General features: G+C 29.7%; 1 protein-coding gene across 4 annotated transcripts in view; it reads left to right on the top strand.

Annotated features, from left to right (window-relative positions):
• LOC127069528 (zinc finger SWIM domain-containing protein 8 homolog) overlaps positions 1–26,246 on the top strand; it is a 52,698-nt gene that overhangs the window by 23,375 nt on the left and 3,077 nt on the right. Inside the window, exons 2-21 of one of the 4 annotated variants that reach the window (XM_051006637.1) lie at positions 8,637–8,888; positions 12,484–12,668; positions 12,767–13,077; positions 14,024–14,456; positions 14,537–14,788; positions 14,870–15,163; positions 15,247–15,852; positions 15,927–16,103; positions 16,193–16,379; positions 16,631–16,760; positions 16,835–16,991; positions 17,083–17,279; positions 17,357–17,849; positions 17,926–18,054; positions 18,143–18,404; positions 18,611–18,918; positions 19,039–19,146; positions 19,230–19,597; positions 19,677–19,826; positions 19,915–26,246. The exon at positions 19,915–26,246 is cut by the window's right edge and continues 3,077 nt beyond it. In XM_051006637.1, coding sequence (XP_050862594.1) covers positions 8,637–8,888; positions 12,484–12,668; positions 12,767–13,077; positions 14,024–14,456; positions 14,537–14,788; positions 14,870–15,163; positions 15,247–15,852; positions 15,927–16,103; positions 16,193–16,379; positions 16,631–16,760; positions 16,835–16,991; positions 17,083–17,279; positions 17,357–17,849; positions 17,926–18,054; positions 18,143–18,404; positions 18,611–18,918; positions 19,039–19,146; positions 19,230–19,597; positions 19,677–19,826; positions 19,915–19,996 — 5,081 coding nt within the window. In that variant the 3' untranslated portion in view covers positions 19,997–26,246. The remainder of the gene's footprint in view (positions 1–8,636; positions 8,889–12,483; positions 12,669–12,766; positions 13,078–14,023; positions 14,457–14,536; positions 14,789–14,869; positions 15,164–15,246; positions 15,853–15,926; positions 16,104–16,192; positions 16,380–16,630; positions 16,761–16,834; positions 16,992–17,082; positions 17,280–17,356; positions 17,850–17,925; positions 18,055–18,142; positions 18,405–18,610; positions 18,919–19,038; positions 19,147–19,229; positions 19,598–19,676; positions 19,827–19,914) is intronic. The other 3 variants (XM_051006638.1, XM_051006639.1, XM_051006640.1) reach the window with 3 other exon arrangements.

The following is a 26,246-nucleotide window of genomic DNA, read 5'->3' on the forward strand; positions in this document are numbered from 1 at the left end:
TTCACTAGGGATCGATTATCCTTTTTCCAATGGATTCTTAAACGTATGAACTTTTGTAATTTGAAATAAGAAAACAAGAGAAACAAAAAAAAATAAAAAAAACCAAAGAAAGAAAAGTTCTTCTATGATTGAAGTATGACAATTACTTTTTATGCGAATATTTTTCCAAGATTTTTGAAACCGAAATTCGTATTATATGCATTACAATTTTATTATTATACGGACAAAAGAATTTATTTCCTTCGGACTGTGTATGGTTATAGCTACCTTGGAAACGTGTGACCTTTTTATAATATACAGAGAGTACACGAGGATAATAATATAGATCACGCACGTTTTCTAAATCGCCAGTAAGAATTAGTAATTATTTTTCACAAACTAAATATGTTCTTTAGCGTTCAATCAATAATTTCTCTTCAAATATGGCTACAACGATGTAAAAACGATAATGCGAAAGCTTTTATGATTTTTCATCGATGAACTTTCTATTTTTAATTATATATATATATATATATATATATATATATATATATATATATATATATACTTGTGTGTATGTATGTTACGTATTATACTAAGTGTCTCATTCCAAATGATACGGCCAAATATCTCCGATCTTATTGATTTAACGAACATGTTCCAAATAAAAGTTGGATTAGGTTTATGAGGATGAAATTTAATACATATTGTAGTTATTTCATAGAGGACACTTTTTTCAAGGTATAGAAATCATAAGAATTTTTCTTTTTTTTGTTTTTTGTTTTTTAAATGGAAATCGATATTTTAAATCTAATAAAAGTTTGTAGAGAATATCAATGCGAATTCAACGAGTACCTATGGTATACCTTTTCCTTCGATATTTCATCAAGTTGTGGCGTCTTGAACTTGAACAAACAATGTAATGGTAATAATATGATCAATTTTTTCACAAGTTTTTTTTTGTCTAATATAATCAATAATTTTTTAATCAATTTTTTCAGATCAGTTTTGTTTTAACTGTTTTTATTTATTTATATATTTATTTATTTATTTATTTTTATACATTTTTAAAACTGTAATCATTTGAAGCGTGACGCCCTTAAGCAGTCATGAAGAAAATTATTGCGATTACACAGTTCATTAAATTTTACAGCGGCATAATTTGATGAAATATCGATGGAAACATGCACTCTTAATGTTCGTTAGATTTGTATTGATATTCTTTGCAACTTTTATTCGACTTAAATTATCGATTTCCGTTTAAAAAAATTATTGACTACTGTAGCTTGACTACAAGGCACATCAATAAAATAAATGTAAAAAGTATTACATTTCTCGTTCAAAATTTAGTAATTTTTATTTGAAACATTTATTTATAAAACCAATAGAATCAAAAATATTTGACCCTATAGTTTTAAATGAGACTGAAGTATATGAGTTGAAATATATATACCTATACACACACACACACCTATATGTATATACTATATGTATATCTATATGAATATATACATCTACACATACACACACATGTATACGTACAATGAAAGAAATCGAAAAAAAAGAAAAAAAGAAGAAAGGAAGAAAAGTTGTAAATTCTTTCAGGAAAATTAATAATATACCTTTTCGAAGTTGAACAAAATTTTCGTGGTCCCTCATAGATAAACCGATCCCATTAATCTTCGTAAGGTTGACGTAATAGGTGGTTCCAACGATCGTTCAATCAAGACGTTACCGAAGTCCCTGAAATTCATGAGTATCTGCATCTATACAGAGAATCGAAATGAAATATTAATATCCGCGTAGATTTTACGAAAGATCTTATTGTTCATCAATCATTTGACGATATGAATGAAAGTCGTTACGTCGGAGACAATATTATTAACTATAGAGATAAAAAATGATTCAATTGCTGAAATTATAATTTTTTGTGGTTTATAACATAATATATTTTACGATCATTATCTATTAGTAGTTTATAGTCGATAATTTACAAAGTTATAACGTTTGAAATTAATTCCTTTTAAAATGTATATTAGATATAATAATTTGCATATATGTGTATATTTTGTTTATTTATAGTTTTTTACATTTTTATTTTTAATAATAAAGAAAATTATTAAACAATAATTATTAATTGTTCATATTTCACGTTATTAAATTTAATTTATTTGCGTTATTCATTTATTTGCGTGCAAATTTATTATTTAATGGTACTACTCGACTTATAGTAATTAATTTATAAATTTTTTAGTGCAGTCGATCATCCGTGACCACTATGATGGTCAATCCTTTAATTTATGAAAATAATTCATAAGATATATAACTAGTTATATTTCAGTTCAGTGATATTACATATAAAATGATCTAATTTTTCATCTGAAATGTGTTTACGTATTAGTATTTTCATTTAAATGGAGAAAAAACAATTATAGCAATTAAAAATATAGTCTATTATTTTATCAGTATTTAGGAATTTTATACAATTTCGTAATAAATTAATACATTAATCGGTATATGCGTATTATAAACAGTGCATCGTGTTATTCAATATACAATATTACAAATAATATGCATATATCTTTTTTCTTCGTTCTTTCGCTTTTTTTTTAATTTAATCTTAAAATTGCATTTTAATATTTCCTAGCAGATAGACATATCTTTATAACAATTTAATTCTTTAATTATTCGTAATAATAAAAACCAAATAAAATAGATTAAAATAAGCATAACAAAAAATGGTGTAAAATAAATTGTGGATATTTTTTGACATTTTAAAAATGTGAAAATAAATAGAAAAAAAAAACTTCTTCGCCAAGACATATTAATGTCTGTTGAACAAAATTTATATGGATTAATAGAAAAAGAAGAAAAAAGAAAAAAGAAGATCGGAATTTTTACACTTTCTATTTTTTTCTTTTTTTAAGAAATGAAAAGGAGGAAAAGCTGAAATTACTCTTTCCCTCTCTCTCTCTCTCTCTCTCTCTCTCTCTCTCTCTCTCCTTTTTCTTTCTCTTTCTCTTTCTCTTTCCCTTTTTCTCTATAGTATACCTTCTCATTCGTCCGCTTACTTTCTGCAATGCAAACTGGCCGCAATATCGATCGACTCGACGAGGTCGGTGAACGAACCCTTGCGCTTTGTGAAATTCATTTTCCGTTTCCTCCCCCTTTCACAGTGAGAAGCGTTTTTAAAATTTGTTGTCGCTACAAATCAAGCGGGAAAAGGACTCGTAGAGTTATCTATTTCTTCGTACATCTGTAGATGGCAACCAGTTCAAATTTCAGAAATTCTTAACTGGCGCGAAATTTTTATAACATGAAACCATGCTGCAATTCGTTTGCAAGCGGATGTTTAATAATGAAAAATGATTATTTTATGCTTCGCGTACGAATTTGAAATATTTGATCTAATGAGAAACTTCATTTAACATTTACATACAATTATCTTAAAAAATAATAAATTTTAAAAATATATACTTTATTTCTTGTAAGAAAATTTACAGTTTTTTAAAATAAAACTTCTGCAATTGTTTTTTGAAAGTAAAACTTAACATTATTTTTAAATACAACATTCAAAATTGTTATTATTATTATTGTTTTCTGTTTTTAAATTGAAAGAAATAATAAAATAAAACGAAAAGAGCTTTATTATTTTTATAAAAGGAAAATATTAATCAGATTAAGTAAATTTAACTCAATTAAGAAGATAAAAAGATTGCGAGATATAAAATAGAAATCTTGATTTATTAACAACGAAGAGAGAAAGCGCGGTAAAACATCGTTTGGTTTTAAGCCTTTAAACGAAAAGAACTGAGTAATGTTTCCGATTTGACGCTTCGTCTACCCTCTACTCCCATCACTTCGCCTTATTCGCTCTAGAACGCCATCTCCACGCTCGCGGGAAATAGCGCATAAAAGGTAAACGTGTGCGGCGCACACTTTTGGTGCGGCTTCGCCGCAGCCATGTGGGAACCTTGAACGATACAAAAAGAACGTATTGGATTTAACCGAGCTAAAGTTTTTCTCGGTAACTTTCAATAATAAAAACATGAATAGAAACTGATTTTTTTTATCTTTCTTTTTACGAAGGAAGATTTTATTGTTTAGGTTAAAAATAAAATAGAATGACTCATTCGTACTTTTTAGTATCCTTCTTTGTTCTCTTTCTTTTTTTTCCCAAGTTTTTATTTTTTAGATTAAAATTAAAATAGTATGACTATTCGTACTTATTTTATCAGTATTTTCTTCTTTTCTTCTTTTTTAGGTTAAAAATAAAATAGTATGACAATTTGTACTTATTTTATCAATACTTTATTTATTCTCCAAATAGATTTATTTGTAACGTAAAAATAAAATAAAGTGACCAATTTGCATTATTTTATAAATATTTGTTTTTTTATTTTCTTTCTTTTTTTTCTTAAGGAAGTTGTAATTTTTGAAGTAAATAAGAAATTAGGGTAACCATTCATATTTTTTCGAAAAAACTTGATCTGCATGAAGGTGAATTTGTTTTGCAAATGGTATAATTTGGATTTGAAAAAAGTTAGCATTTGTAGTATAAAACCCATATTTACAAAAAAAAATGATTAAAAAAAATAAAAATACATCGTATTGATAAAGGTATAGTCTAATTTAATCATAAGAAGTATAATATTTCAGCATTATTTTTATAATATTTACAGATATTTTTACAATAATAAAAAAAAGAAATTCTGCTATTATTCTTAAAATAAAAAATACATACATAAAAAAGCAAATAAGAGAAATGTATTAAGAGAAAACGTACTAATCTTCGCAAAGCTTGTTTTGAAATACCCGTCATCATTCAATAAACATCATCATCGATTCTATTTGAAAGAAAATCATCTATGATGTGCTATGAAAACGAACGAGTAATAACAAGTCGTTAGATAAATCGTAATCATTAAAGTAAAATTCAAGTTATGTATCTTTTTCTGTACGATGGACGCGAGCAATTCGATAAGAAGCAATTATTCGTACGAGGGAAACGTTAAGAAAACAGAGAGGAAATTTCTTTTATTATATTAAAAGTTTTTTGTGATTTGTTGCATTCTACTAATTGAATCAATGATTGAATTTAAACGTCCAAACATTTTCCTGTCTTCTTGATTAAGAAATTCTTCTTTGATCTTTACTTCCATCATTTTATCAAATCATTTCGAATTTCGAATTGAGATCGATTGAATTAATGACTCTATCGTGATTTAAAGAAAAAATTCTCGGCACTGAAATTTCCAAATTGTTGAAATTATTTCTTACAATTCGTTTTTATTAAATTATTAAGCTTTATATACTTGACTTTAAAAGAGGACCATTTGAATGTTATTTTACCAATTTAACCTTTATTCTGCTATTTTATCATTTTTTTAAAGTTCCAAATTTTTGTATTGGGGAAGTGTAAGAGGATCAATCGAACCGATGGGACTTTAGCAAAATGTCCAACAAAAAAATTATTTCCAGTAACCAAATATCGAAAATTTCTTATATTTGGAGACATATGTATTCATTAATATAATGTACATAATACTATATATATGAATATATAACGTGTATGTATGTGTTTATGATTATACAATAAATAAAATTTTTCTTATATTCAATTCTGTTAAATTAAACTTTTAATATGTGACACTAATATAAATAATATAAATAATATAAATAATATAAATAAGATGCCATTGTTTTGATATCATTTTAATATCGAACATCAAAGAAAACATACGACAATTTTCTAGAATAAGGTATAACTTTAGAACGATTCGTCAATTTTTTATTTTTTTTTTATTTTTTATTTATTTTTTTTTATTTTTTTGTTAAATTTAGCCAATCATTCTAAAATTATATCATAAACATATAAAGTTTTATTTAACCGCCTATAATCGAATTTTTTCGATTTTAGAAGAGAAATGATATACGTAATGTGAAAATTATATGTAATATTACGTAATATAGTATATGCTAATATATTATTTCCTATATAATTTTACTATACCAATGATAAATATAATATAATTAATTAAACTAAATACTGGTACATTTATGTATATTGTGTGTGTGTGTGTGTGTAATATGAATTCAAAGTTACGTGTTGGTTGTAGAAGGTAAAAAAATAATTATATAATAAGCGGGTAAAACTTGACGGTAGATCCAATATTTATATCTAATATTCTCGATACTATACTCGTGACTATAATTGTACTTAGAGTTGAAATATAATTAATAAAATCGACAGTTAGTATAATTGTAGTGGTAAAGAAGACATACAAGAACTTATTGTAATATTGTATATTTATCTTATTTAACATAATTATAACGCATCCGGAAATTTAATGTTTAAACTTGAAGAATGCACTTGATTCATCAAATAAAATGATTATCCGGGATGTTACTTTCCGCAGACGGTCGAGCTTCGTTTCCTTCTACTATAATTCGCGGAAATTTGCATCAGCCCCAATGAATCACGGAGATCTCCGTCGAAATTCTCCAACCCTTATTTTCCTCGAAAGCTCTGGGATTAATAACTTCGTATTTGCGTAAACGCGCATGAATCTTCCTTCGTTACGTGTTTCTCCGCTTCCCTACGAAAGATTTATTTTCCAAGTCGAGTTTCCTTTTACCTACAAATATCACGATATTAACGGTGAAGGTCTTGAAAGATTGCGAACTGCCAAATTTTATTTCCATTTTATTCACATCATAAGTGAAGTAAATTCTAATCCAAATCGAACATATTAAATCAAAATAATCATTCCTAAATTATTATATTTTATTCATTATATTATGTTTATGTTGTTTATTCATTATTCATTATATTTTGTTATCATATTTTTATTCTTACGCTTGTAGAATATTAATAAAAAGTAAAAAACACAAAAAGAATAATTAAAGAAAAAAGAATGTAAAACTAGTAAAGAATAATACAACAATTTAAATAATTAAAATAATAATAACGCGATACTTATGGTCTTCTTATCAAAATAATTAGCATATTATGCCCATTAACAAATGTATGCAATTTATATTTTAACAAATTAATAGAGAACAAATGCAATTTCGATGTTAATGCACTTCTACTAATGGAAATCTCTATCGCTCTTTTTATAAACGAACAAGAGGTTAGAACGGAAGTACGTTAGGAGAGATATCGATCGTGTATCAAGTTCCGATTTTAGTGCAATATTTATTGGCTATATTGGCTACAACTTTTAACGTTCGGAAACGAGAAACAACATATAATTAACGTCGTTTATTAACGTTATTAAATAACATCGAGATATTATATATATATATATATATATATATATATATATGTATATATATATATATATATATATATATATACTGCTATACTTTATATATATAATATTATTTAAAAAATATTATAAATATTTATATTGTTAAAAAAATCAGATGAATAAATTAAAAATCATTAAATTTAAATATATAAATATATAATAATATATAGATGGAATTTGCGAAGAAAAGTTAGGTCCTGAAGTCTATCGGGTGTATCGAGTGTATCCAGAATTCACAAATCTGTCGAATATATAATATATTACATATATAATACATATATATATATATATAATATGTATATATACAATTATTAAAAAATGCTGAATCCACCAGTGAATTTATGACCACATATTCTGAAACGTAACTTATATGAATTTTATATATTATATATATATACTTTTTTTTTATTTATATAATAATCTATATTATACTTCCTGTTTATTTCACAACATCTGTTCGTATAATTGTTTAGATAAATAACCTGATTTTATAAGGGATTAAAAAAGATTAACAAGTCCCTTTACTACGTTCTCTACAAATTTAAAATAATATTTCGTTCTACTTCGCTCATTAGAGTGAACAAACCGCGATAATATCTGTTGAAGTATAATAAAAATAATAATAAGAAAAGAAAGAAGAAGGAGAAGAAGAAGAAAAAAAAATAATAATACGAATAAAAAGCAATAAAATAGCAGAGGAAAGGGAGATGCATTCTTCGTATTTGCTTTGAACGTCCGTTGCTTTGACCGTCCCGATATAGTACGCTATCATCTCCAGTTTAATACATCTCACAAGATCTTTTTTTTTTCCTTTCTTTTTATGAAATAAATGCACTATCTGATGATTTATTGTTGGAACTACTTGAATATTCCCGTATTTACCTATATATATATATATAAATATATATATATATATCTTATTTACATAACAAGAAAACCAATTAATAGCAATTCCCAAAAAACTACAAATCTCTTGCACATAGACATTATGTCATGTTGAGACTACACTTTGACAAAGATATTACACTAACATGTCATTAATATGATTATTTTATTATAAAATAGTAAATTTTTAATTCTGTTTGAAGTTAAAGGACTTATTAATTAAACTGAGAATATACATACACCTATATACATATTTTATATGTCGAGCTATATAGTTGTTTTATTTTTAAATAGAATTAAGGAATGTTATTATTTTATAATTAAATAATATATATGTATATAATAGTACAAATAATTAATTAATTTTATATATTTTAATTTAAATATATACACATATATATATGCAATATTATTATTGATGTTTTTTTATATAACGATATGTCTTTTTATTTTCAGATGATCCACAAGTGCCAACCTTATGCGAATTATCAGCACGATGCGTTGCCTCTCACATACCCTTCGAGTTGGTCGAACACGTTTATCCACCTGTGCCGGAACAATTGCAGCTGAGGATAGCTTTCTGGAGTTTTCCCGATAACGAGGAAGACATAAGACTCTATTCTTGTCTTGCGAATGGCAGTGCGGATGAATTTCAACGTGGCGAACAACTTTTTCGTTCGAGAAGAGTCAAGAATCCTCTGCAAATAGGTAAACATCATAATACATTATATAGGCAGAAAGTTGCACTTTATAGATTTTTTTTTAGATAATTCAAAAGTATAATAAGAATATGTAATATATAGAGATTAGATTTGAAGCGTGCAATATATCTTTGATAAAGATATTAGGAAACATTTATTTTATTGTATTTATTTATATTTATTATGCGTTTGTTATTCACATAAATATTATTATATGGGTTGCATAAATATTATATGTATTATTTTATTATGGTATTTTATATATATATATAAAATACAGTAATAAATAAATAAATAAATATATATATAATATAATATGTAATATATCTATATTTAATAATATTTATATAATATATATATATTATATATATACATATACACACACATATAGAATGTCCCAATGAAAAATGTCCACCAAGCTTATTATGAAATTTAATAATTTCTAATATAAGAAAATAAACAATGGTACTCTCTTTTTTTCTTTTTTTAAGCAATAATTTCAGATAAAATACGTTTAAGGTTAAAAACGATTTTTATTTTAGTGAATATTTAATATACATATCGCCGATCTCTATACAGTAATAATTAAATCTTTGTTGTGTGGTACGTCAAACATTTTATAAAACATACAATGAATGTGCGGGCTATCATATTTCATAAAAAAAAATATTGATCCATCTTTTTTATCAAATAATTTGTTAGGAACATCGTAAACTGTCTTACTTAATAGTTTAATTTCTTTTATACGATCATTGATCATCTTTTATACGATCATTGATAAATTATTCAAAATGATCGAGTATGCCATTTTTCCAAAAGTAATGAAACTCCATCATATTATGTAATACGGCAGTTTCTAAATCATTATTTTTCTAATTATTTACATATATTGATTTTTTTTCTTTTTTTTTTGCAGGACATTTAATAATATATTGAGTAATATCCTCAGATTAACATGTAACACTGATATTAGAAAAGATTTTATTATTGCATGGAAATCGGAGATACATATTTGATATATTTAATAAATTAAAAATTTGTTTTCAACTTCAAACTTCGAAACGTATTGTTTCATAAACTATTGATTCAAAATTTTAGAAATAGTATCATTGTAAAAAAGAATTAAAAGACTTTTCAAATGATATGCCACTTGACTCCTCTTACCATTTAAAATTTTTAAGAAGGTTGTCATTCTTCTTAGGGTGTTAGCTCAAAATGGATGAATATATATGATAAGGACTTATCTCCTTTAAAAATAAAATTAATCTGTCTCGGCGCTTTTTGAAAAAATCACTAGATTTCATAATAATCCTGATGGACATTTTTCGCTACCTTGCCAACAAAATTAATACATACACATATACACATACATTAATTTGTAATATCTTTGTAATTAAATATGAAAACTAGATTACATATAAAAATATATTGCAAATTACTAGACAATATTTAAACAAATTTTGAAGACGATAAAGAGAATATTATTTCATATGCCGAAATATGAGATTACTAATTTACAATGAATTTAAAATGAATCGAAAGAAATGATTAAGTTAAAACAATTGAAAAACTTAAATGATGAATTCTTAAATAGAAAAAAAATGATTAATTTTGAAAAGTATTGTTAACAATAGGACAATTTAAATAATGAACTGAAAAAAGTATCTGACTCTTATTTATAAAGAGCAAGTTATTTTACATTACGATAATACAAGGTCACATACTCATACATACGCGCGCACACATTTCTGTAGCAAGCTAAAAAAATATAAAATGAAACTTGATGTTGAAAAGTGCAAGGTCGCCCAACATATTTTCTAGAAATAGTGTCTTTTGAATATCATATTTATTTTTGGCTCTGGAAAATCGTTTAAATGGAAAAAAAATTTAATGAAGATAGAGATGTGAAAAAAAGTAATAGATAAGAGTTTTTCAACTTCAAAGGACGAGTCATTTTTATCGTAGGTAGAATTAAAAAGCTTTTATCATAATGGGAAGTTGTTAATTAAATATTAATATACAGAATGCCGAACTGATTTAGTAAAAATTAATGTCTTCATAAATATTTGTAATTATAATAATCAGAATGTATATATATAATCAGAAAATGATGACCCACTTTTTTTAATGCTTTAATGCATTGTCAATTTAATTGATAATCAAAGAAAATAAATATATTAGTAGAAGTTAAGATATATGAAAAATTATAATATAAAGATAAAAGTAAAACAGAAGGAATTGTTTCTCATACAAAAAGCCATCTCACTCATACAGTCTGGATGAGGTGACTCATATTGATTCAGGTATGATTCAGGATGGCCCAATAAAAAAAAAAAAAATAAAAAAAAAAGATAAAAGAAGAAACATTATTTCTTTTACTCGCATAAAATTTTTCTACATAGATCACATAAATTCTATCTTCGGAAAAGTACTTATCATATCTTATATATCGAAACCAGTTGTTTCCAATTTTTTCGAATCCAGTTTGATTCCAATTGTTTCAATGTACAACTGTACTGCTCCTATTCCCAACGAATTTAACATTTTTCCTTAAAACTTTTTTCAAATTCTTCGATCACAAAATCTGAAAAATTTTCATCCGAAAATGAATCTACCGTAAAATTGACATTTTCGTTGACCTGAATTTTTTGCACGTTTTGTTACTTTAGCCGTTTCTTACCTTCCCTTACCTTTTCTAAACGTTTCTTACCTTTCCTAATTCGTTAAAGTACACTTAATGACGTATATACTTGGGAACAATCAGGTGAGACATGATTCTTTATTTTTCTTTGTATTTTTTGTTAAGGTACATGTTTTTCTTTGTTGTTGTCTTTCATTTAAAAATTTAATAGGTCTATGTCATTAAAAATAATTAACACAAAAAATAAAAATGTTTGGTTTATGCCGTAAAAAAGTAATAATGTATAATTTTACGAATTTACAACTATCCCCAAAAAACCGAACCATCTATCACGAGAATGATGACACTTGATTTTTCAATAATATTATAACAATATCTCACCGTACGAATATAAATATAATCTTCAAATATTATCTATATTGATGCTTCGTATTCAGAAATAGTTATTATTTTTTAGAAAATTGTTACTGAATTATAATTTTTGAGAATATTTGATTTCTGTATTACAAATTTATCTAATTTTTTAATTGAATGAAAACTAACAAAGAATACTGTTTATAAGTTTTGTTAATAATTGTCAGTTCTACCGCTAAAAATATCTGAAAATCAGATTATGTGTAAAAAATCAGATGTCTATACCGATGTCTGATATAGGAAAATTTAAAGTGTCATACTGTTTTCAAATAGATATTATTCTTATTACAGAAGTACATTTTTATAATCTTCTTAATATTGCAAAAGAAATCTCTTGAAAAAAAGAAAATGTTACATATAAAGTCTGCAAAATTGAATATTCATAGTCTTAATAAAGAATATGGATATATATTATTTTCCGTAATAAAACTTTTATAATACAAATACAATACAATACCCATTATTCTGTATAGATAACAAAAATATATACACACACACACAAACACACATGTATTACGTATAATAATATATTATAATTTTTCTATAGGTTTTCACCTCAGCGCCAGCGTAAATCCGCAAGTAATCTCAGCAACGTCTGGTGTCGCTAGATCTCAATCTAATGTAGCAGTAACTTTCGACCGTCGAAAGATCACATCGTGCAATTGTACTTGCACTTCCAAAGCTTATTGGTGTGCACACGTAGTTGCTGTTTGTCTTCATAGAATACATATGGTAAAAATATAATCTTAATCATTCATTTTTCCATATTTACTATCAAGATCGCAAGTAGTAATATGTCAATCAAAAACTTATTAAAAAACAATTTTCAGCCGACACAAGTTTGCCTAAGAGCACCAGTGAGCGAATCCTTGTCGCGATTGCATCGAGATCAGTTGCAAAAATTTGCTCAATATCTTATAAGCGAATTGCCACAACAGATTCTTCCCACTGCTCAATTACTCTTGGACGAATTGTTGTCAGCCCAACCGAATGCCATCAATAGCTATTGTGGTGCTCCTGATCCTACGGCAGGTGCTTCCGCACACGATCAGACATCTTGGTATCTGGACGAGAAAACGTTGCACGATAACATTAAGAAAATTCTTATCAAGTTCTGTGTACCAGCGCCTATTGTGTTCAGGTAAATTTTTTTTTGTTACAGAAAACGTAGTTATCAACAAAATGTTACAATTTATAGATGATTCATACCAATATTATTATGCTGACGTGTTGTAATGGTTTTTTTTAAACGTGAGATATCTCTTTAGTCTACCGATATTAGAATTGAATTTTGAATATTGTATTGAGGATTGATCAATAAATAGTGCAAAAATAGTTACTATTTTATATCTAAATAAAAAATATATATTCCTTATATGTATAATATTGGATTGTCCAAAAAGTTTGTGCCGATTAATAATTAAATCGGCTGTACTAAAGTAATTCTTGATAAATTTAATATATCTGCTATTTTATAAATTGTATAGTTCTAGTTGTTCGCGATTCGATATATATTCGTGTCATCGTATTTGATCAACATAAATGTTGAAAATTTTTCTCGAGTGTTTAAACCTAAAATCTACAGTTCTAAACCCAGCGAATCATTTTTTAACAATCTTATCAACTGAATTTTCGTAAATCTTTTCTTCTTTTGTCGTTCACGTTACATTTTTACTTTTCCTTTGATATAAAAATATGAAATGTCCAAAAATCCGCTTTATTGCCGTTCATTTTCATCGGGGATATGAAATTGAAACGAATCACTAAGTATAAAAAAAATATTTATAAAAACTTTGTCAAATGCTCCTTTTCAATATGTGTGTGTGTACACAGTACTACTTTTATTATCATTATAGATGTGGTGATGTTTTCTTACATACGTACAAGTGCGGCGTAAACATTCTGAACTAATCACAATAAAAAATAATCATTATTAATAATACAATTTATTACCAATCATAGAACATTATAGTCGGTCAATCCAATATTTATTTTTGTTATTAAAATGTCGATATTATAATAATATATTATTATATACTCGCAATAATAATATCGTTTAATTGACATTATTCAATAATATTTTTCAGCGACGTAAACTATTTGAGCACTACCGCACCTCCGGCTGCAGCCGAGTGGTCGTCGCTTCTTAGACCATTGAGAGGTCGAGAACCAGAGGGAATGTGGAATCTGCTCTCGATCGTACGTGAAATGTTCAAGAGAACAGATCGTAACGCAATACCGCTTTTAGAAATTATCACAGAAGAGTGCATGGCCTGTGAACAAATCATTGTTTGGTGGTTTAACACGAAAGTAGCTCTATTGAATGGTACAGGACATGGTGGCGGTAAACATGTTAATATGAACAGCAACGTTCACGCATCTCAACATGCGTGTTCCTCGCTCTGCGACGAAATTATCGTTCTTTGGAGATTGGCTGCTCTAAATCCTGGGTTGTCACCAGCCGAACGAGAGATGCTTCATGATCAATTTATGGCATGGCATATGAAGATCATTGATAAAGTAATATTAATAAAAATATACGTTCGAGGGGCTTGATTATATATGTTATCAATTAATATTATTGTCTTATCCATCTCTAGGTCACTAAAAGTCGTGGTACCTCAGTATCCCATAATTCGCATAATAAAAATAATAGCAGTAGCTATAAGGATTCATTGAAGAACGATTTAACCGTTTTCGTTGGCTTCAAAACAGCTCTTGAGGCGTGTTATTTAGATTGGGAAGAATATAGTCTGCCGGGTATCACGTATACGGCTGAAAGCAATCCCATGTATCATTGTCCATTTACATGTTTTCGACATGTTGGTGATAGTGGTACCGAAGTAAATCAGGTTTGTTATCTTTTCTTATATAGTATATAATTTATTTTTGATTTTGTATATGATATATGTGTAAACGTACATCTGATAAAGGTGAATTCGAGTTCAGCGGTCTTGAATTGTCAGCCACCTATTTCTCATCATCACAGCAGACGACCTGTATCCTTAGGTCTCGTAGAATTTAGTTATACGGATAGACGAAGATTGAATCCGCGAGAATTTCCAGGCTTGTGTTCAAGAGGCAGCGGCGGAGATGGAAATCGTAGCAGCGTTAGTTCTGAAGGTTTTTGCGAAAATGATACTGATATGGCCGATATTTCTGAACCTCAACTACTACTTAGACGTGGATGTGCCAGGTTAAATAATTGCGGAGATACAGATTCACAGGTTGATATGATCGTTAAAATCATTTGGAAATAATTTTTAATTTGTAAACAAAATTATAACACATGATCATTACTAACATTTAGGAGGGTGGAGGTAGTGAATCCTCATTGAATAGCAACGTGAGTTTAAAAAATGTTCAAGACTCGAATAAACATTGTTCAAACGTATCATCGGAGAGTCACAGTGACAGTAGTGAAAGTAGCAACAATAAGGTTGCTAATGAAGTAAAGTGTGGCAGGACGAATTTCGTCGACTATCGTGATAAGTCGCGTACGGCAACGGCTAAAGCAACAGGATCAAAGACTGAACAAGAATCTGAACAAGAGAATGATGCTTCCAGAAGACAATCAAAAGATGAAAGTTCATCCTCTAGCAGCGATAGCCCTTCTGGTGACGAATATAACGTCTATTATTACGATTCAAAGGCGACAGTGAATAATGCAGGAAATGATTCGAAAACTGAGTCACCTCTCACCATAGCCCCGAGCGCGAGTGCATTGTTGGGCAATCTAAAGAAAACAGAAGATCCCTGGGGTATATTTCTTGCTAGAGCGGAGGGTCTTTATGCGCATGGACATACACGAGAGGCTTGCATACTGTGTGTTCGATTAGCAGAAGAATTATTAGCCAATCCTCCAGATTTAATGATAGAGGAACCTCCCGTGCCATTGAAAGGAAAAAAGAAAAAGGTAAGATTAGAGATTTTATCTATTTCGTCTCCGCTGGTATTAGTCAAGTGATACCTAATAGATATACGTTACAGCAACAAGTGAATCCAGCGTCACATCAATTAACGTGCCTTGCCTCCGCCACTTTGGCAAAATGTTGCTTCTTGTGCACGGTACTCGCTGAAAATCCTGAATATCACAATCTTGCATTCAGAGTTGGTCTCTATGGTTTGGAAATGGCAAGACCGCCGGCAAATACGAAACCTTTAGAGGTAAAATTTGCATCTATCAACATGGTTAATACCATTGGAAGTTTTTCTATTTTTCAGCTAATTTCTTTATCATTTTTTTTTTTTTTCAGGTCAAATTAGCACATCAAGAAAGCGAACTCGTGGGTTTGTTGAAAAAAATTCCCTTAAGTCAAGCAGAATTGAATATGGTGAGACAAAGAGCAGCGCAATTGCGAGATGGCGTATTACGATCAAGAGGGCATGCATTGCTACCCATTATTTTAGCAAGCTTCATATTCGATACTTTAAATACACCGAGTATGTATATCTTTGACATACATGCATATATAAATAAATTATACACACACACACAGATATATGAGTCTATGAAAAAATGGAATCTTGATTACGCTTAATTTTTTTAAGCATCGCACACGGTGACCCAAATTTAAATTTCGATCCAACCAGACTCCATTTTCTCATATACCTACAATATTAATTAAATATACTCAAGTAGAATAAAAAAGTAAAGAAAAAAGAAAGAAGAAAAAAGAAAAAAATGTTTATAGGAGGTCCAGAAGTTAACAAAGAAGCTGATGAAGCTCTCGGTTTCGACGCAGCTGTTGCTGCTTTAGGACTCAAAGCGAACGTAAGTGAAGCAGATCATCCTCTTCTTTGCGAAGGTACCAGACGTCAAAGGTACGTTAATCATCCTTAGACATTTCTACGATCAAGGAAATAAAGTTATGATTTATTTCTTGATTGTTTTACAGGGGCGATTTGGCGATTACTCTTCTTGTACATTACAAGGATGCACCAGCTAAAGTAGCTAGAATAATGAACAAACTTCTAGATCGTGATGTTCATCAATTAATTAAGTCTCCTATTCTTAGTATTTACTACACTGCTAATCCTATCACCAAGCCTGAGGCAAGAATTCAAATATTGTTTTAATTAATATTGACTGTTATGTAATTAAACAAATTCATTTGTATAAAATTTATTATTATTTACTTTTCAGACGACGACACATTTGCCGGATGACGAATGTTTGTCGCCTTTAACAGGCGCTGATATTGCTGGAAACAATGACAATGTTATTGGTAATGGCAGTAGACCACACAGTAGTACAAGCGCAGAGTTAGAAAATAGCATGAGCGCGTTAACTCTTCAACCACCATTAGTGCAACCTGTACCTACTAGAACTAAAGAAACAAGGTTTGTTTTCCACCGATAATACATACGTATTAGTAATATTACTTTTGTTTTTTTTTTTTATTTTGATCATTTTACAGGTACAAGAGTAAGCGAGTATGCCCATCGATCCCTAACCAACCATCCGAAGCTGGTGCACATTTCATGTGTGAATTGGCTAAAACTATATTAGCTAAAGCAGGTGGTAGCAGTTCAACTTCATTGTTCACTCAAGTATCAACGAATCAAAATCATCATGTACCACACAGAGCTTTGCACATGTGCGCCTTCCAACTGGGCTTATACGCTCTTGGTCTTCATAATTGCGTCAGTCCTAATTGGTTGAGTCGTACTTATTCTACGCATGTATCTTGGATCACTGGACAAGCTGTGGAAATTGGTGCGCCGGCTATATGGTTTCTCATTGAAAGTTGGGAAGGTCATCTCACTCCTCCCGAAGCTGTCAGTATCGCTGATAAATCTTCGAGAGGGAGTGATCCAAATATGGTTAGAGCGGCCGCAGAATTGGCATTTTCTTGTCTACCACATGCTCATGCTCTTAATCCAAACGAAGTGCAAAGAGCAATTTTACAGGTAAACTTTATAAAAGAATAGAGATAAAAGAATCGTTTAACATCTAATTAATATTATTGAAAATTTCATGTTACAGTGTAAGGAACAAAGTGATGTCATGTTGGAGAAAGCTTGTATCACGGTTGAAAACACGGCGAAAGGTGGTGGTGTTTATCCAGAAGTACTTTTTCAAGTTGCCAAATATTGGTATGAGCTGTATATCCGTGTAAGTTCATAATATTACGTTCAAACTTATCTATAAAGTAAAAAGATTGATTAACGTTATAATTATTTTTTTTTTTTTTTACATGTAGCACACACCTAGAGGAGAACAACAAGATGAGATGCCAAACGATTCTTTACAGTTAGATCTTAACAGTGCCCTTTTAGTAGAACCTGGTCCTCCGGTAGATTTATCTGCAGGTCAAATGATACCAGGCCCAACACAGGCTGTCGTAACTAGTACACAACCACCTCCTCAGCCATATTCTGCACATCCCACTGTAACGACTCTGGCACCCTTGGGTACAGTACAACAGTATTACAATCACGAAGCACAAATAATACAACAACCAGGTGTTTAGATAAAAGTATTTTCTTTCTTTTTTTGGAGGTCATAAAAATAATATTAATTTCTAAATACTTAAAAAATTAACATAAGCCACCGTTCAAATTAAATATAGTTATAATTATTTACGCATAAAATCATTATTCATAATGCCTTCACATTGTTCACGCGTTAACTAACGATACATATAACCTTTGCTTCTCTTTCTTTTCAGGAGTTGGCATGCCCTATGCGGTAGCTCCCTACAGTTTCGTACATTCTCATCATTCAATTCCAACGTTTGGTGGTCCGATGCCTTCGCATAGAGTAACACTACCTCCTGCACCACCACACATGCAAATGTATCACACAGGCTTTCCGCCTCATCCTAGATGTCCACAGCATCCTCAACATCCACAACATCCGCATCATCCACCACCAGCTGCACAGCCACCGCCAGTGCCGCAATACTACACACCGCAACCTCCGCCTCCGCCAGGAACGCATCATTTGTTCACCATGCAACAAACCATGCCAGTTAACGTATGCAAATTATTTTTATTTTTCTAGACAACGAATGAAGGATCCTTGAAAATGTATTGTTTATAATTTAAATGTGGTTTCTCTTTTCTTTTTTTTTTTTTCTTTTTTTCTTTTTATCAGGTTCAAGCGGGAGTAACACATGGTCCTATCCCCGGACAGAGTGGTTTGCCTGGACCAGCATTAGTACAGTCTCAACCAATTATATCGACTGTAAGACCGCAATCACAGGTTAATATATTACGCTGTTCTACGATAGATGATTTCTCTCAAAATAATCGTTTTTCACTCCTTTCTCCTTTTTCTTCGATCAGGTTCATAGACAAAATCAACCGTTTAGGCAACAGCAATTTAGGGCATTGGTTGCGGCGTATCGCGTAGGTATGCTAGCCTTGGAAACGTTAGCTCGTAGAGTTCATGACGATAGGCCCCAAGCAAAGTATGCACGTAATCCACCTTACGGAGAAGACGTTAAATGGTTATTAAGAGTTTCGAAACGTTTGGGTTCGCAATACCTTCATCAGTTGTGTGTCTGCACGGTGAATAGCATCGTCAGTCCGTTTGTTCTTCACGAAGTGGCACTCGAAGCAGCACATTACCTCGCCAGAAATAATCCAACTCTGGTGTTACAACACTTGAGATCGGCTCCTCTGGCACCGCTCGTACACAAGTGTCAGCAAATGTAAGTTAACGATTGATACTAATATCGTTGGCGTATCAAAAAGAGAAAAATAATAATTTATATTAATTATAAATTTTAGGTATATTCAGTGCATGCATCAAAAGTTGTATCATCTGGCACCCGATGATTACGAAGACTTCGCCAGTGTAGTTTGTGCAGCAAGAGCGGCATTCCATATCACTCCAGAAGGGCACACGCAATTCAAGGAATGGCTTCAATCTATCAAAAGGTACTCTATTTGTTTTAATAAGAAATAACTTTGGGAAATTTTTTTCTTTTTTTTAGGACAACTACGAAAGAATAAAAAACAAACAAAGGCCGTATGCTTTCAGATCTCAATCGTGCAACAAAGATCTATGGGCGCAAATCAATGCGGCGTTACAGCAAAACGGCAAATGACATAGAGCGGAATCAGGCATATCGAGAGGGACGTCATTACCCCATCCAACATCAGCAGCCCCTGGAACAATCGTCGTAACACAAGCATCTGTTACGGCAACGGTAGCTGCATCGTTATCACCAGTTACGACGACGACGACGACGACGACGACAACCACGACGGCTACAGCAGCGATTACGACGAGCACACCGAATGTAGTCTCGCATCAACATCAATCTTCATCTCATCAAGAACGTCGGACGCGTTCACGTGTCGGTCATCCTCAACAAGGACGACTTGGGCAGGATTTTCATAACGTCTGTTTACGTTCGTCCTCGTGGAAACATCGCGTAAGTGGCAACGATAACAAAGGCAACAATATCGGATGACGTATTTTCCGTGCAGCTCGCACCATAGAAACCGTCTTAGGATTCTCGCTCAAAATGGAAAATTCATCACGGAGATGAGCACCCATTCGATCCAATTCGATCAACGCACGATATCCATGATGACATAAGCTAAAATTGCTTAATCTAAGAGGAGGAGGAACGAGAAAGAAGAGAAAGAAAAAAAGAGAAAAAAAAGGAAAAAGAGGAAATCTCATATCTAAAGAAGGATTATCGCGTGTTCAATCGATTCGAATTAATCTGCAGCATGCAATGAATGCATTCACTCACGTATACATATAGCATCGTCGTTAATACTTGAAAAAATAACGATGCCAATTTTTCACGACTTGTCCTTGTTCGTTAATCGTTCATTCAAAATTCATCCCCGTAATCGCGTACAAACATCGCGAATGAGAGAGATAGAGAAAAAGAGAAAAAAAAAAAGAGAGAAAGAGTCATCAAAAGAAAAGCGAAAATAGAGAAGAAAAAAGAAATATATATGTATATATACATATATATATATATATATATATATATATATATATATATATGTATAGATATATGTATATATATGTGTATATACATAAAAAGAAAAAAGAAATAATGCGGGCAACATCATCAACAACAACAACAACAACAAAAGAAAAAAGAATAAGAGAAAAGAAAAAGAAAAACAAAACCACTCCTCGTTTTTAGTTTAAATCGTCCGATCGTCTTTTAGCCGCAATTAGATAGGAAATTTTATTTTGACTCATCGTATAGATAGAACGAATTTTTCTCTCTTATTTTATTTTTGTAAACAAGTAAAAAATTTTAATATCAATAATGCCTATTTATATAATTGTAATAGAAAATTCAAAACAGAATGTTTATCTAGGTAAGTGATTTATATATACATACATACATACACACATATATATACATATATATACATATTATATATATTATATATAATATATATATCACTTACCTTATATATATATATATATAACCCCTTTGGACATTACAATCGAAAATTTTTATAGTCGTAAAGAACACTCGAATCACATAATCAGTGAAAGAACTGATTTGTTTTGCCAATTTCCCCATTTTTATTGGCTTTATTCATTTTTTCTTCTTTCCTTTCTTTCTTTCTTTCTTTCTTTCTTTTAGTGCTATTAATTATATATATATATATATTTATATATATATATATCTTATTTTAATTCTTTTTTTTTTTTACTTTATCATAGACGTACATATATTACATGCAGCTCTGCAACATAATCATTGTCTGTCATTAATGACAATCCGTAAAGGAAATGATCTCTGTAATTTTTAAATTAAAATAATTTGAAATATATAAATAAAGGAACAAAGTTATATAGCTGACATATCACCTCAAAAATTTGAGCCACCCACCCAAAAATTTGCAACCTTCCCCCCCCCCCCCCAACCGCACAGAAACCGATATAATATTCTGTATTGTCTTTTTGTTTTTCTTTCTTTTTTTTCTTTTCTTTTTCTTTTTCCTCCTATAATCCTATTTTTTTCTAATTTATACGTATAATTACAACACGCTTATAAAAATCTTCATCATTTTAATATTAATCATATAAATTATGTGATCAATTTTGAAGCCTTCGAAATTTCAAAAATGCTATATATCATCAAGTAATATGTTTCTGGTGGCTCCTAGAAAAAAAAAATATCCTAGAAAAAATATGACGAAGAAGAGAAAAAAGAAAACAAAAATACTTTACAGATTAGTTCACATATATACATACACACACACACACACGCATATACACACATACACGCCCAATGACCTGACAGTATATTCAGATCATCTTCCGCTATTATGGAAAGGAATAGAAAGAGATAAGAAGAAACAGAATATAATCATCAAGATGGAACCATTCATTTCTCCCTTGAAAATTCGGTAGCCTAAGTGAATTATTAAGATTAAGTGATCGAAAATAATGAGAAATAAAGAAAGAAAACAAAAAAATAACCCACGAAATAAACGGTAAGAGCAAAGAGAGATTTATTTTGCAATATGTAATAATGACAAAAAAAAAACAAATAAAGAAGAAAAAAAGAAATTGAAAAAAAAAAGAAAAAATAAAACAATGCTGTACTCTACGAATATGCGCGTCCATGAGAGTGTCGTGTGTCGTGGATATTGATATAATATATGTAATTATTATTGTTTTTAGTATGAACTCTAAACAGTGCCTCGTCAAAATCTATATAGAAGAAAGAAATAAATAAAAAATACTAATGAAAAAAAAAAAACGAAAAAAAAGAAGAGAAAAAAAAGAACATTTTACGTAAGTCAAGAAAATTCTATGAATGGACGACATATTGTCCAAAGGGGTAGAGAGGAAAGAAAGATAGATGAGAGAGAGAGAGAGAGAGAGAGAGAGGGAGTGAGAGAGAGAAAAAGAAAGAACGAAACTCGTCTTTAATTACTCTGTATTATTCGCCAGTGTTATTATAAATAAAATTACGCTGTTTTACCATTAAGAAAGAATTAAAAATAACGTATGCGATTACATATATAAAAGTAAATGTATAGCACATCCATGTTTTTAAGACGACCTTGAAAGGCAGTACACAGAATAATTTAAAAGAAAGAGGATAGAAAGGAAAAGTGTTAAGCATGCTTGTATGTATGTGTGTGTGTATGGCGCGTGCACGTGTGTGCGTGTGTGTATTTGTGTAAAAGAGAGAAAGATAAGGATAGAAATACCAATAAGGTACATACATTCTCGAGGATTTGCAAAGATAATTTTTCATTTTTTATTTCATTTATATCACGGAAAGAGTGCCATCTACTTACTTTTAGTTTTCCATTAAAAACAACAGAAAATTTGTCAATAGTATGACGTGATCATATCTCTTTTGCTGCGCGAAAAAATATATATATATAATAAATGATTACACCAAAAATAAAATGAAAAACTCGTGAAATTACATTCATTATATTTTCTGTTTTGTTCTTTTTGTCTTTTTTATTTTTTCTTTTAATTTTCGTTTTTTTATCTTCGTCCTTTTCAATTCTTCAATTCCGTTATTAAAATGACCTCATTATAGCATCTATTTGAGGCACATTCATTTCTTGAATGTCTGTACAACGTATAGGCTCTGTGTATAGTCGATAACGTTATCCATAGCGAATAATAATTATCTAAGTAGCCTACTTTATTAACAAACTCTTTATAGAAACATTATAAATCTGTAAATTATCACTGGATGAGAGGTTTAAACGATAAACGAGAATGATAAAGAAAATAGAAGAAAGAGAAAAAGAGAGGGAGAAAGAGAGACATATGAAAGATTATACACACATTATCGAGATGCATAGCAAGACACAGAAAATCCTCACGTAGATCGCTAGCATCCTATTTATTTCTCTGCCGAACATAATCTATATGAACATATACATATATACACAACGTTATAAAACATAAAGCGTTACAAATTGTTTTTATGAAATCGTTTCAATTATAAGTTTGAATGAATTTGATTTTTTCTCTCTTTTTTTTTTATAACTACTAATACAGAAAAATCTAATCGTACGATTGAAAAAAAATTTTAATTGTTTTACTATTTCATTATTTTGATAAAAAAGAAAAAAAAAACAATTTGTAACACTTTATATGGACCACCCGTTAAATGTGTATACACACACACACACACAACATATATATATGTGTACGTATATACACACACACATATATATATACACACAAGTTGATTATAAATTAAAAATTATTTAAATGTCTTGTTTGTTAGGAACAATAGAAAAAAATATATATCAAAAAAATTTAAAAATTCCGGTTTAACATTGAAAATTGATTTCTCTATTTTGTATTCTTAAAATATATGACAAACAAAATCATGGAATTTTTCTTGATACATATACATTTTTTTCTATTGCTTTTAATAAATGAGTTATTCCAATTATTCCTTAATTTATAGTCAATCTGTATAATATAATATACATACGTATACACATATGAAATATAAGTACTTTATGTGCATATGAATATAAATATAAAGATTTGCGAAAGAATGAGAAAGTATCGTGCGAAGTAAGTATCCATGTATTAATTAATTTTCCTGCACGTTCGAGTCTGTTAAAAATGAAAATAGGATACATTCTCGACGCTCACAGTACATATGTATGTACTTACGTGAGAAGATGATTATTCGAAAGCCGATCTTATTCTCTACATTTCTAACGATCGCAAAACGTAGAAAATCCAGAAAGAGATAGATAGATAGAGAAAGAGAGAGAGAAAGAGAGAGAGAGCGAGAGAAAAAGAAATAAAAATGGAGAGCGTAAGAAAGCACGACGAGAATTATATTTTTACACTTGATCAGAAAAAAAGAAAATAAAAAAACTGAAATAAAGTGCTACGTGACAAAAAAAAATAGAAAAAAAATTAAAGAAAGAAAGAAAATTAAAAATAAAAGAGAAAGAAAAAATGAAGAAGATTTAACGCCGCGGGGCGACGTTAGACTCTTGTTTTAGTCTTATTAAGGATCTAAATGGTATTAGTGTATCGTAGAAATATATGAGATCATATAGAAAAATTTGATCGAATAAGATCTGAATGAACGTCAACAATGTTAAAAATCGAAAAATGGCGTCAACCGTAGATGGCGCGGGCTCGATCGTATTCGAAATTTGAAAACTAATAAAACATTTTCTATTCCTTTTCATTCGAGAATAAAAATTTGTTGGTCTTTTGTTCGTTTTGAATGATTTTATTAAAAATGAAACAAACAAAAGAAAAAGAAAAAATATCAATATTAAGAAAAATGCCTTATGGCCGATGATCTCGAAACTCGATACACTTTTACTCGTGCGTGTACGTTACACGGCTCGAACAAACCGTAAGTTCGAATATGTGTTCAATAATTTAATAAAGAAAAAAAAAAGAAAGAAAAGAAAAGAAGAAGTGAAAAAAAGGAAAGGAAAAAAAACGAAACAAAAAAGAAAAATGAGTTTTTCATATAACGCGGAGGACGCGTTACATAGATCACATTTAACTCCTGTGCGTGTAAAAATCTTAAGGCGACGAACCTTCATTTCCGAAATCTATGAAACGTAGCCAAACGTTTTAGAAACGTTAATAAGTGAGTACTTTTTTAGCGTAATCGTGCGTCTAGAATCGATCGCCAACAGCTCAGGTATAATCATGATGATGAAAAGAAAACAAAAAAAAAAACATAAAAGTAAAAAAAAAAACACAAAAAAAAAATAGATAAAAAAGAGGGAGAGAAAAGGGAGAAGAGAAAAAAGAGAGAGAAAAAAATGGAAAGAAGGAAGGAAAGAAAGAGAAGAAAAAAAAGAAAGAAAAAAAGAAGATTCGATCGAATAGCATAATACGAACATTTTGTGGTAAAACTTAGCGAATCTTCCTATCACCGATTTGTTGTAAGAGGAAAGATATTTTTTTGCGTACGATCATATTAAAATCTCGAATGTATAAACAGGACTAAGACTAGGATCTGTAGATGAGTTAAAAGCGGATCTCGTGTGACATGGATATTTATCGTTATTAAGAAAAAAAATCAAAAATGAAAAAAAAAAGAATTTTTTATCGAGCAATGTTGTGTAGCAAATCGTACATAAATAAATATATTCATTCATACATACATACATACATACATACATGCATACATGCATACATGTATGCATACATACACACACACACTCACACATCATGCATGTGTACATGCATGCGTACATGCATATATATATATATACACATACATACAATACGTCTGCTTTCTGCACTTACCAGCGATAATTTCAAAAAATTGGATTAGAGAGTAATATATAAATAAGCTATCTTGAGTGACCGGAATAAACAACAATCGATTA

The sequence above is a fragment of the Vespula vulgaris genome, chromosome 15, assembly GCF_905475345.1.
Source record: "Vespula vulgaris chromosome 15, iyVesVulg1.1, whole genome shotgun sequence".
Classification (NCBI taxonomy): Eukaryota; Metazoa; Arthropoda; class Insecta; order Hymenoptera; family Vespidae; genus Vespula; species Vespula vulgaris.